The sequence below is a fragment of the Equus caballus genome, chromosome 22, assembly GCF_041296265.1.
Source record: "Equus caballus isolate H_3958 breed thoroughbred chromosome 22, TB-T2T, whole genome shotgun sequence".
Classification (NCBI taxonomy): domain Eukaryota; kingdom Metazoa; phylum Chordata; class Mammalia; order Perissodactyla; family Equidae; genus Equus; species Equus caballus.
The window spans coordinates 44,313,725-44,330,738 of NC_091705.1; the positions used below are offsets into that span (position 1 = coordinate 44,313,725).

At 49.5% G+C, this 17,014-nt stretch overlaps 2 protein-coding genes across 3 annotated transcripts in view; both read left to right on the plus strand.

Annotated features, from left to right (window-relative positions):
- The window catches only part of RTF2 (replication termination factor 2), a 40,621-nt gene extending 30,273 nt beyond the window's left edge, over positions 1-10,348 (plus strand). Inside the window, exons 6-9 of one of the 2 annotated variants that reach the window (XM_001489271.7) lie at positions 4,670-4,783; positions 7,755-7,809; positions 8,650-8,745; positions 9,865-10,348. In XM_001489271.7, coding sequence (XP_001489321.2) covers positions 4,670-4,783; positions 7,755-7,809; positions 8,650-8,745; positions 9,865-10,043 — 444 coding nt within the window. In that variant the 3' untranslated portion in view covers positions 10,044-10,348. The remainder of the gene's footprint in view (positions 1-4,669; positions 4,784-7,754; positions 7,810-8,649; positions 8,746-9,864) is intronic. The other variant, XM_023626784.2, reaches the window with a different exon arrangement.
- Positions 10,349-13,463: 3,115 nt separating this feature from the next.
- On the plus strand, positions 13,464-16,789 carry LOC100054838 (protein FAM209). Its single transcript, XM_001489296.5, has 2 exons — positions 13,464-15,439; positions 16,361-16,789. The coding sequence occupies exons 1-2, from the start codon at positions 15,191-15,193 to the stop codon at positions 16,622-16,624; spliced, it is 513 nt and encodes a 170-aa protein (XP_001489346.1). The 5' UTR covers positions 13,464-15,190; the 3' UTR covers positions 16,625-16,789.
- The last annotated feature ends 225 nt before the right edge of the window (positions 16,790-17,014 follow it).

The following is a 17,014-nucleotide window of genomic DNA, read 5'->3' on the forward strand; positions in this document are numbered from 1 at the left end:
TTTTATTCTTGTTGATTCTGGCATGTAGATTGAAAACTACTTGTGGCTTTTGCTTTTCTGAGTATTTCTTCAGGACTGAATCACTCCTTACACAACGAAACAAGACGACTGCAGAAAACACTTGGCCCAGATGACAGGCAGAACACAGTAGTTCTTGTATTCGGAAAGCTGGGTGAAATCCTGGCAGTCGTGGGTTACATTCTTTAAATGCTTTTAAACATAGGAGGCCAGATTGGGTTTTCTGATCCTTTTTCATCAGAGGGATAAATAAAAGTCATTTAAGAATCTTGTTTGCTTCCTAAGTAGCATTTCGAAAAACGCGAGTGTCCTTCCTGGCTCTCCAGAGGACCTGATCTCAGGGATGCAGCCTGTGCCCTGCCTCTGTCCTCTGTCGCCCTCGGGGGCCAGTCTGTGCCATAGCTTGTTGTGGAGGTGGAGTCTGTCCCACGGTTGCAGCTCTGCCCTTTCCTTCTTCTCTACCACTGGGTGCTTGTACTCTTAACCTCCTTCCTTCTTCTGCTTTCAGAGGTCCTCTCCCTTGCTCGTCCTCTCCTTAGGCTTACCACAGACAGCTCTAGTGGGAAGAGTGAAGCCGGGAGCCGGGAGTCACACACATAGAGACTTACCATCCTTGCGTATATGTCCAGACACCTGAGCAGGGTACGTAGTCAGATGAGTACGGATTTTCTTCACCTGCTCATGGGTGATTCAAGCTATCTGTTGCTCTTTTGCAGAACAGTTGTTGCTGTTGCCATAGAAAGATTCCTTCCTTGGCAGATAGAACCGAGTCTCTTGCTGCTTAGGGGCTGCAGCATTGCTGTGTGTGATGTCTGTGCTGCTTATATAGAAACAGATTTGTGCGACCTTCCAGTGCTGAGACCCTGCGTATGTTTGTATGGAGATACTCAGAGACCCTGAGTTGAGGGACTAATTTTAGCTAGCAAGAATTAGGAAAGGAAGGTCTTTTTCTGTATGGAAAGGCCACCGTGCAGCTGTGGAGTCTTGCTGCAACTGTGACCCTTTCCTCTGAGTGCTTGCTTTAAAGACCATCCTGCGTGTCCTGCTGGCCTGGACCAGCAGGTCCGTGTGTAATGGCCCGTCCCGAAGGGGTCAGGACTGGTGCTGGATTTCACCTGTTCCCTCGCAGCCTTAACCTGGAAGGAGGAAGATTCTCCAAGCCAAAAGCAGAGGAAGAAACAACTGAGAAAGTATCGAGAGAGATGCCTACATAGTTTTATACTTCCGGAGCTCACAGGAGAACACAGAATAACAACCAGACATACTGGGAGAACCGTTGTAATAGATGGCCAAAGGCTTAATGGGCTCAATATATCCACTGCCTATGCAGATTGATTAAGATTTTTAACAGTGAAAACCCTAACAAATAAAATGGACATATGGTGTATACATGTAATTTAGAAGAGAGGCCCTGTGAGTGCAGTAGGGTTTATGTTTCTTAAAGCCTAAAAGGAGTATCTTCTTTTGCCTTTCCATTTGGTGTACTGTTTCCTCTCAGGTGATGCAGTATAATGGGCACTCTCGCATGTTAGAGTGAGTGTAATGTTCCTGTGACCATTTTAGGGGAACTCTTTGGCTTTAAAATTTCACTCCCTTTCATCCTGGTTTGAAATATTTCTTTAGGTTGTATTCTCATTCATTTATTCGGCGTTGTTTACTGAATGTCCGCTGTGTGTAGGACCTTGGCTTAACACTGGGCTCCAGCCACGACAGACAGAGACCAGATCCCCTGCCGGAGCCTCCACTGTGACAGAGGGGCAGTCAGTGATGACATGCAGGCCGTGAAGTGCCGCACAGGAAACAGGCAAGGTTCTGTGACGGAGCAGAGCCGGGTGTCAGGAGTGCGGTCAGAGGGGCCTGCAGGTGCTTGCTCACTGCATGTGTTTGTAAGAACGAAGACTGAGAAACCGCCATCCCATTTGTTCATGATATAAACATGCAGATACAGTGGCGTATTATTCCTAGTCCTACCACTCTTCCCTCAGCACTTTCCTACTGGCCATATTTTTAAAAAATTAACATCCAGAGGTCATATAAATATAAAATTACTAGTCTGCTTTTCCTTTTAACATGTGATAAGCTTTTTCCACATTGTCAAAGACTCTAAAATAACTGTATACCTTTCCTTTTTAGGAACATAGTATCATCTGTTTAATCATTTCCCCCATTTTTTGGACATCTAAGTTACAAATGATAAAAGGAAGCAAAATTTAAAATAAATGTGATTTCAGTGGTGCACTAATAGTTTACATAGAAAGTGCGTTCGCAGGAAAGGGTGAGTGGTTTTGACTTTGTGTATGTGGTACTGTTATAATCAGAGAGAGCGAGCTCAGTCTCTGGGCAAGCTGTGCCTTTGCAGCAGCCCTGCCCTCCCTTTCTGAAGTCACCTTCCACGGAGAAGAGCCCCAGCCTGGCAGCTGGCATTGCGACAAGCCTGCTTCCTGCCCTGGTTTCACTTGTCCTCCAGGGATGGGCCACTCCACCCGAGTTCCACCCAAGTCAGGTGTGTACCAAAGATGAGTAACAGGGCCTGTGACCAGCAGGAGGGGCGTGCACCCAGTCTCCAGGGGGCAGCCCAGCTCAGGTCCAAGCAGTTGAGGCCTTGAGAGAATGGGTTTGCTACTAAGGGATCTTTTGAATTTTAGAGAGAGAGAGCAAGATATCTCAAGTTTCTTTTTGTTTTTTCCAGGGACAGATTTGCCCCAAGCTAACATCTGTTGCCAATCTTCCTCCTTTCCCCTGGCCCCCAAGCTCCAGTACATAGTTGTGTATAATTGTAAGTTCTTCTGGTTCTTCTATGTGAGCCATCGCCACATGGCTACTGACAGATGAGTGATGTGGTTCCGCGCCCGGGAACCAAACCTGGGCCACTGAAGTGGCGTGCACAGAACTTTAACCGCTAGGCCATCAGGGCTGGCTCAAGATACCTCGAGTTTTAATGTAAGAGGGTCTCAGCTTTTTATTGTTAGTGGCTAATTCAACTTTAAAAATAGAACCCTGGGCACAACACACCACAAGTCTGTGCAGAACGGGGTCCACAGTCATATCTAGACAACCAACAATCATATGTAGGGGACGGAGACTGCTGAGCATGGTGGGAAAGAGGGGCAGCAAGGAGCGGTGGAAGGAAGCTGAAGAAAGCCCGGAGTGCTGAAGGAGGAGCGTGCGGGGCTGGGGGGACAAACGGGAACAAACGCGACTCCTCTCTACCTCTCAGTGCTGGACTCAGGAGAGTTATTTACGCCATAGCCCCAGTCCCAAGCCCCACTGGGCCTTATCTGCCACCTGACTCTGTTCCTGCGCATCCCTTTTCATTCCCTCTCCAAGGAGGAGACCCCCCAGGGGAAGGCTCTACCCACGTCTCCCGCAGTGTGAGACTTCCGCGGGTCCGCCTCCTGCAGAGCAGGCCGTTCCTCCGCCCGTGGGCCCCCCTGCAATGACGGTGAAAAACACGCTCCTTCCTCCAGAGGCAGCCCGGGCTGGACGCCATATCAGGCCCCTCCTTTCATTCCTGTAATGTCTCTATGGACTGACCGCAGGATTTGTGGGTCAGAGGAAGGTCTCTTCAGCCATGAAAATTTCCCAGACTCGCCCTAGAAAAGGAGCTGGCTTTGACCTGAAGCACTAGGTTTTGGAGACAGAACCACGATAAATAAGCCAGCTAAGGCGGGAGCTGAGAGAGTCAGCCAGCAATGGCTGTTCTGTGTTGGGAGGTGCTGGGAAGCTTGGGCAACTTTTTTTTTTTTGAGTTAGTAGTTTACATCATTGTGAAATTTGAGTTGTACGTTATTTCTTGTCCGTCCGTCTCTAAGTGCCCCCCTTCACCCCTGTGCCCAGCCCCCACCCCCGTCCTCATTACCACTGAACCGTTCTCTCTGTCCATGTGTTTATCTTCCACATGTGAGTGAAATCATACGGGGTTTGTCTTTCTCTGTCTGGCTTATTTTACTTAACATAATACTCTCTAGGTCCATCCATGTTGTTGCAAATGGGACGATTTTTGTCTTTTTTTATGGCTGAGTAGTATCCCATTGTGTGTGTGTTTGTGTGTATATATATATATATATATATATATATATGACTGGCGGTGGTGGGCCCCAGCGGTCTCCAGGAGGTCCTGATGCAAGGTCAAGCCCGCACACCTCTGCTCTGTCTGGAATGTGAGGGCTGCAGGTGGCCCCCTTCTGGCCCAGGCGCAGCAGTGGGTGGCATATCTCAGGCTCTTATTACATCGGTCACCACGAGACGAACCAGCAGTAGGTGTGCTCAAGAAATACTCTTAATAATTCCTTCAACTAACGTTCCCTAGATGCCCGCCGCGAGCCAGGGTCTTTGCCTGGGACCTTGCTCCGGTACACCTAGAGGTCGGGGCTGGTGGGGAGACCTGTAAGGAAAGAAGCCCCTCACAGTTAGGAAATGGTGGGAATCCTCCCAAAATCCAAGTTCCCAGACGCCAGCTGGGACCCGTCTTGCAGGCAGGCCCTTCTAGAGAGAGCACTGTCGGGCCTGCCTGCTAACTCCCCCAGCACGGCTCAACAACAGGAATTTGCCGAGAGCTGGCAGAGCGGCAGTTGGACTTCGAGTGAGGGTGTGCAGTCTGGCTGCCCTGTGCGTGCTGACGGAGCCTGCCTTCTCTGTTTGCCCTCTCCAGTGTGGGGCTGCCTTCCAGGAGGACGACGTCATCGTGCTCAACGGCACCAAGGAGGATGTGGCCATGCTGAAGAGCAGGATGGAGGAAAGAAGGCTGAAAGCGAAGCTGGGCAAGGTAATGGGGGCCTTGTGTCTGCCCCTCACCTCCGGGAGTCTCGAGGGACAGAGACGTCCTCAGGGTCAGCCCAGCCTCTTCCTCTGCTCGAGAGCCAGTTGCGGACCAGTGAACTGCGTTGCTGGCGGCTGCTTCGGGAATCTCAGTGGTTGAGGCAGTTTTTACAACCTAGAAGGGCCTGAGCTCTAGAAGGATTCCTCTTGCAGCTCAGCCGCACGCTCACTCTGACGGGCGTGGGGTCCTGCTTTTTGGTGCTCAGGCTCTTCACCATGAAATGGGGGTGGTAACGACAGCTGCTCAGGACAGGTGTCGTCTGGAGGGTTTAAAAAGACCGTGCCCGTAAAGGCTGCGCGGAGCCCAGCCCGCCAAGCGCACTGGAAGGGCAGCCCCACCATTGCTGCGTGTCTCTGATTTTAAGAGTACGTGTGTGGTGTTCATAACTCTAAAGAAGTGGAAAGTCACTGTCACCCCAGCACATCTGCAGAGCACAGGCTGCCCAGATGAATGTTCCAGGAGTCACCTGGAGACCTCAGTGGTCCCAGGAACCTGCATTTCCCTTCCACTCCTGGGGAGTGCAAAGGCCACCCCTCCAAGTACTTTGAGTAGCAAGGACCCCGAAGCGTTCCCATGAGTGGGAGCTGCTTCCCTGGCCTTCCTGAGCCCTCCCACGGGGAAGCTGGTTATGAGCGGTGCCCCAGCTTCCAGAGGCGAGGCCAGTGGGACGCGCTGATGCCAGCGACTGAAGCTCTGGGTGGGTGGCAGATGTGAAGGCTTTGTGTCGTGGCCCTAGGTTTAGAGTCACATTCCATAAGCAGTGGAATTATTGCTCAATGATCTGACCTACCGAGCAAGCTCAGAATGGTTTATCAGCTAAGAAATCATTCAGTGTGCCGTGTGCCATCGAGTCTGGCTCCAGCAGTAAATTGTTATTTCTTAAGTATTTACAGACGATAGCTGTGTAATGCATGTCTTTGGTGAAAGGCAAATTTTTCATTCTTTGAAAAGAAGTTAAGTCCAAGGTAAACGTGGGAGAAATTTTGTGTGATCAGAACTAAGGCAAAAGAATGCTTGACGTATTAGAAAATTAATTTCGGTATCCTGAGGACATAAAATTGAAAAAAAAATAGCCTGCCTCTCTGTGGCCTGCGTTTACCAGTAATGTGATAACTAAAGATTCTTCAGAGTTTTTTTGTCATAATAGAGGAAAGGATGAGACTGTCTCCCTGGAATCGTGTATAAAGCACGGTCCTGAGGCCTAAAAGCTGGCGTTGAGACGTGGCAGCAGTGTTGTTATCTGTGGATGCAGGACTCTCAGAAGGAGCCAAATCCATTTGCGTCTCCTTTTATCCTTTTACTTAGGGAGAGAATAAATAATGCTTGTAAATGGTTCTGTAGTACAAGGAATTGTCCCCAGACTTTGTGGTCAAAGCCAGAAGTGTTCTGTGAAGCAGTGTTATAAGATGTTAACACAACATTCCTGAGAAATATTTCAAGAGCCACTCAGTCATTTACGGGGAGAGTTCAGGTTTAAAAGTGAATATATTTAAGTGCCTTTATTCTAAGTTGGTTGTCTAAATTACTATGATTTCATTACAATATGAGCAAAAAAGAAAGTAAAAAGCTTGACAGAATTTTGACAAAGGACAGTTACCAAGAAGGACCTGCTTATTCTTCATTGCTGCCTCTAATCGAGTCCAGTTTTTAAAAAGCACGAAAGGGAGAAATTGTGTTACGGGAAGCTCCTGGAGGTGTTCGTGTGGCCGTAAACATTTCCTTCAGTGGTTGTCGCCTAGGTCCCAGGCTTCCTGCCAAGTCGTTCAAAGCCCAGGGGGCTGACGTGCCCCTCTGGGCAGACCACGTAGCTGAGCTTCTGGGAGTGCCGCGTAGACACTGCTGCCAGGGCGCCAAAATATTTCCCCAACACGCCGCGGCTGGAGACGGGACGCGGCGCCTCCCTGCCGCCTCCCTGCGCCCCTGCTTTTCAGATGAGCTCAGCTTGCACCGAGGGCTTAGAGGCCCCAGGTGTCTCTGCTGAAGGCCTAGGTGGTCCCCTCTCAGACGAGGACGCGCGCCTTGTGTGTGTGAAATGAACGGGAAGTTTTGATGTTTTGTACCAGTGTTACAAGTCTAGCTGCGTGTGTGTATATTCCGAGTTCAAGGACACTGCCAGAGGAAGGTTTTTCCCTTGTTTTCTAGTGATGGGCGTCTTCTGAAATAATTAGGCTGGCATCTTTAGTGCCACCTTCTGGGTGCTTAGGAAAATGGCATTTTTAAAGAAAATTCTCTGAGTGAGCATACTGTAGTCCTGTTTGCTCTGTGATCGAATCAGTTCCCACACAGCTGTGTGATTTTAGAATGGTTAGCTTTATTTCTTAAATTTTGGCTGACAAATATAACTATTAGTGAAATAATTCTAGTGCCTAAAAATCTGACAGGAATAACCCAGAGTTCAGGAAAATGGCTGAAGTGCCCTTTAGTATATAGGCCTCAAGGCCTTATAGTTAAACAAACAAATGCCAAAGCAGTTTGATCACTTGGAAGAAGTCTTACTGGAGCGTGTAAACTTCGGAGTGTGTTTGTTCTGCTGCACTCTGTGTACTGTATTTGCTTGGTTATTATTCATTTCACTGCTCTTTTGTGAATAGTAGTCGCCACCAACATTGATGTTATCACTGAAATCTGTCATCTTCATTTAAAATTGTTGAAAATGTGATTTTAAGAATATAAATATAAAACTACGCTGATCTCTACAGATATATTCTTTGTGAGACGAAAGTGCATAACAGGATGCACGCAAAGAATCAAGGTTTAGAATTAATGGAGTGTCAGCATCTTCTTCAGAGTGAGTCCCTGTCTGGTGTGAGCTGCGTCGACCTGTCAGGGGGCCCCTGGGACAGTGGGTGGGCAGCCACACTGACGCTGAAGTAGAGTGAATCCAGGCACATCTCCACCTTCCTCCTTCTTTTTACAGAAAGCAAAGAAACCCAAGGCGGCAGAGTCTGTCTCAAAGCCAGATGTCAGTGAAGGTAAGATGCTAAAAGAGGTCCTTATTTTAGCAAAATAAGGCCATAAGGCTATTTCCTAAGTTAAGTTTGTAGGGGAGGAGGACATTTCCTCTCCCCAAATGGGGGTTCGTCTGGCTGGAGAACGAATTAAATTCACATGAGACAGAATAGCAAGAGAAAATTAAACAAAGCTTTATGAGGAACCATGGCCCGGGGCCTTTCTTCCCGAAGGAAGAAAGGGCACCGAAGAAGTGGGGTGCACATAGTGGTTATATACCCCCAAACGGGGTGTTTCACATGTGATTGAAATGTCCCTCCCACAATAGTCACAAGATTGCCCTGTCGGCACAGTGCTTGATGGACACAGCACTTAATGGTCTGCTGTCTCAGAGAGCGTAGCCGGAGGCAAGTCGATTGTCTGGAGCTGGGCGGTCACAGGTGAGCACAGCAATCAGTTCCTAGCCTAAGGAAAGATGCTTAATCCTTAAAGAAATGCCAAAGTTGGGAGGGGGAGGGAAGTCAGTTGCAGGAGGTTACCAGACTAGCACAATAAAATGCAGATTTTAAGTCCTTGCCTTTGGTATTGATTAAGAGTTTTTGGAGAGTAGGTCATCTCCTTTCTTCTTCCTGGTACAGAGAGGGAGGCACCTTTACAGATAGAGATTTACCTTACAAATGTAAACGTGTCCTAACAAAGGGCAAGTTCCATTCCTCAGAGCCTCCTTGCCTGTCCCAGTTTATCAAAAGCAATCAGCCTCAAACAATCCTGATGCCAAAGAGACATATCTTGGGGTGGCCAATTCCAGGTCCCCACAAGTTCATCCTTCTGTTTTGTTTTTGTTTTTCTTGTTACTTTTACAGAATCTCCAGGGACATCAAAAATTAAGACAGGGAAGCCTGAAGAAGCCGGCCTTGATTCCAGAGAGAAGAAGACCAACTCTGCTCCCAAAAGTGCAGGTGGGTGCCGCTGAGGCACAGTGCCCTGTTTAGAGAGCTGCGACCCAGGCACTCATGTCAGGGTTTTATTGGAGTGAATGAGAAAACTCAAGCTCGTCCTGAGTCATGTCTTTAAATAGTTTGTTTAGCTCTCAGGGGGCAGCTAAGAAACGGTTACTAGGCCCAAAGCAGGAGCCTGTCAGGCCTGAAGGAGTCTGGGCACAAATGCTGGTGGTCGGTTTTCCTGTTGAGTGTGCACTTGGCACCAGGCCGGCGAGGCTGCACTGAGGGCCGGGCCCAGATGTGCCACAGAGACTGCTTGGTGGACGAAGGCTTGGGGTATTGGGCAGGAATGTTCCTGATCTCTTTAAGGCTGGGGTTTTCTGTGCATCCCACGTGACAGTAAGAGCCAGCCTTCTCTCCACCTGCCTCTTGGCCAAGTGTCGAAGACCCGTTTGGCGTACAGTCCCAGAATCCAGTGCATTTCTCCCGAAACTCACTGCCTTTAACTCAGAGAAAATTGTATTTATTTCACAAAAAGAAAACAGAGTCATCAGTAGAAGAATGTGTAATCTTATGCTGTAAGTGGCGTCCACAGTGGGTAATGGGCTCCAGTCCCCACTCTGCACAGTAGCTGCCTGGCCTGGGGCGGATCCCTCGGCCTCCTGGGACCTCCGTTTCCATCCTGTGAAACGGGCGAATGGCAGCCCCCTCATGAGGGTGGCCTGCTGTGCGCCAGGCACAGAGCGGGGACCAGCCCCCTCGTGAGGGTGGCCTGCTGTGCGCCAGGCACAGAGCGGGGACCAGCCCCCTCGTGAGGATGGCCTGCTGTGCGTCATGCACAGAGCAGGGACCAGCCCCCTCGTGAGGATGGCCTGCTGTGCGTCATGCACAGAGCGAGGACCAGTGCCGGCACATGTCAGGCGCTCAGGGTGATTTTGAAACGGTAGCTTCACATGTGGCAGCCTCGTCTGTGTTTAGGAGTTGGTGATTGAGGTGAGGTGTTTCAACACTGATCCCGAGAAGGCAGGAGGAACGTTCTTGGCATTGACAGACTGACTTTTTTTCTCTTTTGAGATTGTGGTGTTTGGAATGATCTTTAGCCCCAGCCTTAAAGTTTTTGGCTTTTCATTTTTCCAGCAACAAACGGAAGCTCTTCTGGAAAAGTCGGGAAGCCTCCGTGTGGAGCCATGAAAAGGTCCATCGCCGACAGCGAAGAATCTGAAGCTTATAAGTCTCTGTTCACAACTCACAGCTCCGCCAAGCGCTCCAAGGAGGAGTCGGCGCACTGGGTCACCCACACGTCCTACTGCTTCTGAAGCCCACGCAGGCGCGGCTCAGGCTCCACGTGGATGGGTGGCGTGGGCGCTGGCTGTGCTGGGTGTTGTGTGCCGGGCCTCTGTTTGACGGCATTAGAAAGTTGTCCGCCGAGCTGGCGTGGTCACGCTGGCTGTGGGGGATGGGGGGTGACTCGCAGAGGGACCGTGCTGGGCACCCGCCCCGTCACCTCTCCCGCAGGCTCGTGCTCACTTTGCCTGCATTTGCTCCTCTTCTCACAGCCCGGAAAGCTCTGTTGGCTGCACTTTTTGTGTTTGAAATAATTAAAGACTCCAGATTCCTCATGGATGTGTGGTCGGCTCATTTTGACTAAAATTCCAATGGTTTTGCTGCCAAGAGTAAACTAAACAGGCGGAGGGAGGCTGAAGTTTAGAAAGGACGAACGGCAGATGCGTCCCACCTGCGGGGCTGTTGGAGGGAGCTTCCGCAGCAGAGAGGAGCGGGCCCGGCAGCCCAGGGCTTGGGAGCTTTCCTTAGTTGATCATTTTGAAGACAGAGGAGGTTTAGTTGGGTGCCTAACAATTTGGTACAAAAAATACAGCAGGTTCAAAGTCTGCTTTTTCTCTCATCTGTTGGTGTATTTTTTCTTCTATCTTCCACTAATGTTTGGGTAAGAAAATTGCAGCCATTGCATTGATGACAAGAGCAGTAATCCATGTGACACGAATTCCACCTTTTCTCTCAGCGTGAGATGGAAAGGGGAACTGGACATACCCTGGAGCGTTTGATCTGTCCGCCGAGTGTGCCGAAGCCGGTAATTAGTGAGGCTTCCCCCTGAGACTGCTGGTCGGGAACCAGGAATAGCCGGGTCTCCGCACTGCATTCTGGAGAGGACCGTGTTCCTGAGGCCCTTGCCTGGGGCTTTATCCCAGATCCGAGCCACTGGTTTCCATTCAAAAGTGGGGAGAGGAGCAGGGGAGGAAGGTCAGAGGGTGGGATGAGCAGTGGGCCCCTCGGAAGTTTCGAAGGGAGGATTCTGGGCAGGGGGCTGGGGAGTTGGAACCGGCCTGCTCTCTCCCTGTGTGCGCAGCTTCAGTGTGATGGAAAGTTGGGCCCGGAGGACGTTTTGAATTGTGACTATAGAAGCAATTTAATCAGAGTTACATTAACATCAGTGAATTTTTGTTGTGGACCTTTCCAGAACAAACCTGGATTAGCCATTTTCTTTCCCTGATCAATTTTCTATACAGTCCAGTTAAACCATTTTCTACTTGTTGCTTTTTCCCTTTTTCCTTTTGTTAAATTATTTTCATGACAATTAGTACCTTTTTTATCTGGTTAAAATTATTTATTTCAGGAGCCGGCCCCGTGGTGCATCGGCTAAGTTCGCACGTTCCTCTTCGGCGGCCCGGGGTTTGCCGGTTCGGATCCCGGGTGCAGACATGGCACCGCTTGGCAAGCCATGCTGTGGTAGGCGTCCCACATATAAAGTAGAGGAAAATGGGCACGGATGTTAGCTCAGGGCCAGTCTTCCTCGGCAGGAAGAGGAGGATTGGCAGCAGTTAGCTCAGAGCTAATCTTCCTCAAAAGAAAAATTATTTATTTCAATGAGTTTTCTATTTTAATTTTACAGAGAAAACTTGATTCGTCAGTCTTTTTAGTCAAATGTTACTAATTACACCTTCAGCCATCATGAGGTGGTGTTTCTTATTTTAGTAGTCATTATTTCTACCAACTTCAGTTTTCCTAATTTTAGCCTTAATCAATCAGTTTTATTTGACGTTGATGATTTTGACCATGTCCAGTTTTTTCCTGTGACCCAGTCACAGTGTCCTCAGCATCTCAGTAGCGCTGCTTCCCCTCAAGGTGACATCCATGCTCCCACCCCCAGCCCGCCCACTTCCCGCTGCTCATCTCAGGCCAGTGCCCCACCCATCCCTCTGCCTGCCTCCAGTCTCTGAACTACTCAGCAGCACTCCCCTGGAGGCTTCCCCGCTAAGGGACCCTCCAACCCCAGAGAGCAGGGCTGGCTTTGGAGAGTCCCTCCAGCCTTTAATATTTAGCAAGGCGTAGTGTCCTCAGAGACCTCCCTGCTTGAGGGGAGAGCAGTGTCTGCTTCCTGTGTTCCCCTGCCCTGGCCTAACACCTGATGCACAGAGGGCAGGAAAGCAAGGCCATCATGGCTGACAGCACTGTTCAGAGTGCCCACATGAAGAGTGAGGCCCTTGGGCTTCGTCCCGTGGGACTCAGCAGCACCAGGAAAGGAGCTGGGGACTGTCGTGCTGTCACTGAACACAAACACAGGCCCGCTACCTGATGCACAGGACGACCAGTTAACCGAAACGTCAGGCTTGTGACAAGGTAGGAGGTTCATTACTGTAAGGCAGCCAGACGAGGAGATGGGAGTTAAAACCCAAGTCCGGCGCCCTGAAGGGAAAAAGGTAGGGGTTTTTTATCTGGGGTTCTAGGTGGGGGAGGGGGAGTATGCAGCCTTCTTGGCTGGCATCTTCAGCCTGCGTTTGATCCTAAAGACTAAATCTCTTTTTCTCCCTTGACCATCTGGACTTTTCTGGTTAGTTTTTGTCTTCAGCCTGTGTTTAGCCTTGTGGGGCTGAATCACCTTTCTTCCTTTTTTGGGGGGGGCGGGGGGGGGTTGGTGAGGAAGATTGGCCCTGAGCTAACATCTGTGCCAATCTTCTATTTTGTATGTGGGACGCCTCCACAGCATGGCTTGGTGAATGGTGTGTAAGTCTGGGCCCAGAATCTGAACCCACAAACCCCAGGCCACCGAAGTGGAGCATGCAAACTTAACCACTATGCCACCAGCTGGCCCCCTCACCTTCCTTCTTGTCTGGACTTTTGGACTTTGACTTCCTGGGAGAAACAGCTCACTCATACACTAAGGAGGGACAGAAAGACCTCTTAGCTTTGAACAACAGTTGGTGATGCTGAGTAGGCACAGCTGCAGTTACCAAAGCTGATCTCAAACACTTTTTCTCGTCTTCTGGCCCGGGGACGATTCAGCCCATTGGTTCTCGGTTTCAGTCCTGTCTTACAGGTGAGATGGCTGAGGCTCAGAGCAGCTGGGCGACTCGCACAGGTGCCCACGGCTCACATGTCAGATCCGTTCTCCCATAAATTCCTGCCAAGTGAGCGAAGCGAGGGAAGCCTTCCACAGGAGCACGCTCAGGGCAGCCGACTGAAACGCAGGGTCCATGCAGACCTGGGGCACCGCATACTCCGCAGTGGTCACTCAGCCACTGGAACGGCCCTCCCGCAGGAGCCCCATGAGGCCGATCGGGAGAGGCTGGGACAGCCGAGATTTCAGGGCTGAGCCCCTGAGCCTCACAGGGTGCGCCTGCCAGCCGTGGCCATTGGTGTCGGGAATGAGGCATCAGCTCTTCGTACTGGCCCCCAGGGGAATGGATTGATTTAACTGCTTATTTTCTTTCTCCTTGTTCTTAGCTTTTTTTACTGAGCTGTAGCTGATGTAGAACACTGTATTCGTTTGTATTGTGAAGTGACCACCACGGTAAGTCTGGTCACAACCGTACTTACTTTCTTTTTCTTCTTCTTCTCCCCACAGCCCCGCAGGACATAGTTGTATATTGTAGTGTGGCTCCTTCTAGTTGAGCTACACAGGACGCCGCCTCAGCGTGGCCTGATGAGCCATGCTAGGTCTGCGCCCAGGATCCGAACCGACAAAACTCCGGCCGCCAAAGCACAGTGCTCGAACTTAACCACTCGCCGGCCCCTGTCCCTATCTTCTTCTTGGTGCTTTGGCCTTGCCTCTCTTGCCAGCCCTGCCCCGACGGTCTCCTGCAGGGGCACCCATGCCCCCACAGCGAGCTGTGCACGTGCGGGAGCGGTCTGTGCAGCAAGTCCCACGCTCCGCCTTCCCCGTGTGCGTTCAGACAGACTAACAACTGCCGGCGCTGCACACAGCTCAGCACTCTGCGGCCCAGTGGACCCTTGACTATAGCTGGCAGAACGGTTTGGTCCTAGGGACTAAGTCTGGGAATCAGATGACCCAGCAGAACAAGTACGAGCCTTGTGTTCCGTTAATGGGGACTTTTGTGTTTCATGTCATTTTTAGAAACTGGTGGTTTCAAATACACTGGCCAGCGAGCCCTGGTTATATTCCTGCATCGGCCTCGGCTGTCATACAGCTTTCTCTCCTCGGGGTCTTCATGCACATCTAGATGTCAGCCCCCTCCCCATCTAAGCCAGCCAATTCCTGACCACACCTCAAACTCTCCCCAAATGTCTCTCAGGAAAGCCTTGGGTTCTGTTCCTTTAAAACTCTGTTATTATCACAATTTTAATTAAATAAATTATACTCTTAATTAGCCCAGGGATTGCACACTCAGGTAAGGTCAGTGAGTGTGAGTGTGAGGTGATAGGGAGTGGTGGGGATTGTGGAGAGAACGCAGCTACATGGAGGGGCAGTTCCTACTCGGCTCCGGCAGAGAGTGGCCCAGTGTTATCGGATCTTCCATACTTTCAAAGGAAGCCAGAAATCTGGGCTTTTTAAGTGAAGTCCCCCTCCACAACTAGAAGGACCCACAACTAAAATATGCAACTATGTACTGGGGAGAAAAAGCAGGAAAAAAAAAAGAAGATTGGCAACAGTTGTCAGCTCAGGTCCCAATCTTTAAAAAAAAAAAGGAAAGTGAAGTCCCCCTCAACATTTAAATATTGGCACAGACATAATTATTTTTAGAAACAACGTGGGCCAAATAAACATCAGTGGCTCCCAGTTTGTAGCCTCTGGTTTAATATCTTTCTCTCCCACTTGACTCTCATAACTACGTTAGGCTAGTGGAGGTTATAGAGAGGGGCACATGCCACGTCTGCTGTGGGTTCAACAAACGAAAACCAGAAACAGATGATGGCCTCTCCCGGTAGAGGTAGGGTCAGAAAGAATACACTGGCAGGGAGATGGCGTTCGTTCCTGTCCTGTCTTTTTAATCGCCCACTGAAAATTTCTCCATCCCCCTTTAAGTCCTGCCCCCCTGTGGCACCCTGAGCCTCATCACCCTCTCGCCTGCAGGCATCACAATGGCCAGAGCTGCTTCTGGCTCAGGCCTCTGTGACATCACCAGCTGCCCAGCCCTAAGTACCCAGTCTCCAGTGTGAGAGCAAACAAACCCACCATGAGCGACCCCCTCCCGCATCTCTGCTCACCATGCGGATGCTGAAATGGTTCTTGTTCTTGCCTCTGTGCCTCTCCTGCGGCTATGCCTTTATGTTTTCTTCTCTGAGAGACAGAGCCAAGGAACCCCAGGGAAAGGTGCCTTGCGGAGGGCACTTCCGGATGAGGCAGAATCTGCCAGAGCATGCCCAAGGCTGGCTTGGGAGCAAATGGCTCTGGCTTATTTTTGTTATTGTGCTGTATGCAACACTGAAGTTTCGAGGAGACGGTGAGAAGAGTAAGGTAAGGAGGGCTGCGTTTTTGACACCACATTGATTCCATCTCAGAAATCCCAGGCTCAGACAAACGGGTGTTCTGGTCGTTAGGGGCAGGACCGTGAAGTATAACGAATTAGGGTGTAAAGTTCCACCTCGTGGTCCTGGGAATGACTGGCAAGTTCACTTCCTGACGCATCCTCGGGGAAGACAGTAGTCCCCAAACCCACAGAGGTTGGGACCCCAAACAGTTGAAGACCACCGTCTGTTTACTGGGTGACTAAAACCGTGGCTCGATATTTGTCCTGTTAAATGAGTTTTTTCAAATTGAGGATAGATTCAAGAATTTGGTGTTTTTCAGCTCAAAATTACTCACAGAGCCAGGTTCCCTGCCCCGATTTTGAACTTCCCTAGCATTTGACTCATTACAAGTTGCTCAACTGAATGAAAATAGTCTAATTATCCCAAGTAAAAAAGATCTGTCGTAACGGGACAGAGGTATAAGCGGTACCAGCTCTTCCACAGGGTGGCTACACAACTCGCAGAAGAGGAAAGGGAGGGAAACGTGGCAGCATGTCCTCTCTCAACAGACCCAACACGTCATGATTCTGTGTCCAAACTGTCTAGGGCAGGGGTTGGCAAACCTTTTCTGTAAAGGGCCAGATAGTAGATTTTTTTTCAACTTTTCAGCCCATTGTCTCTGTTGCAATTACTCGGCTGTGCCATTGTAGCATGGAAGCAGCCATAGACAACATGCAAATGAATACACATGGATGTGTTCCAATAAAACTTTATTGACAAAAACAGAGGGTGGGCCAGATTTGGCCATAGTTTGCCAATCCCCGGACTAGAGCAATGCTAGAACCATCTTCTCTTAGGCGAGTCCAACTGTCTCGGAACTGTCAAAACCAGCAAAACTGTTATTCACCCTGTATATCTTTCTTGACAGGAGCAGAATCCTCCTGGCCTTCGAGGCTGTTCATTTCGCTCTCCACTAAAGAAAAATCAAATTGCTTCCCCCAGCAAAGACTATGCATTCAATACCTTAACCCAGCTCGAGATGGACCTTGTGAAATTTGTGTCCAAGGTGCAGAATATGAAAGTCGTCATGGCAACTAGCGGTAACCTGAGGATTCAGAACTCAGAGGTGCCTGCAGACCCACAACATAATATTACGATATATGAAATATGGGGCGAAGAAGAGTCCGAATAAATGGATTTGTGCATCAAAGTAGGAGAGAAAAAGTTGAGTGTTGACAAGTCATATGCAAACTAATAGAATTATTCCAAAGAAAAAAGATTCTCAAATTTGAGACCTTTTTTCCTTTTTTTCTCTTTTATAAACTTGAAAAAATAAATGTGAGACCAGTAGCCACAACAGTTGTTTTGTTTTTGTCTTTCTCACTTCCTCTAGGGCTGTGGGTGGTGAGAAGTGCATCAGCGGTGACATAGTAGCATAGGGTGATATTCTTGGCCACAGTGTCATGGCCCTTGTAGGATAAGCTTAGGAAATTTGAGACAAGATGCTGATATCCTTGTCATAGTAGCTGTCTTTATCGTACCTATTTGTACAAAAGATGGAACCAATTTTTATCTTTATGAT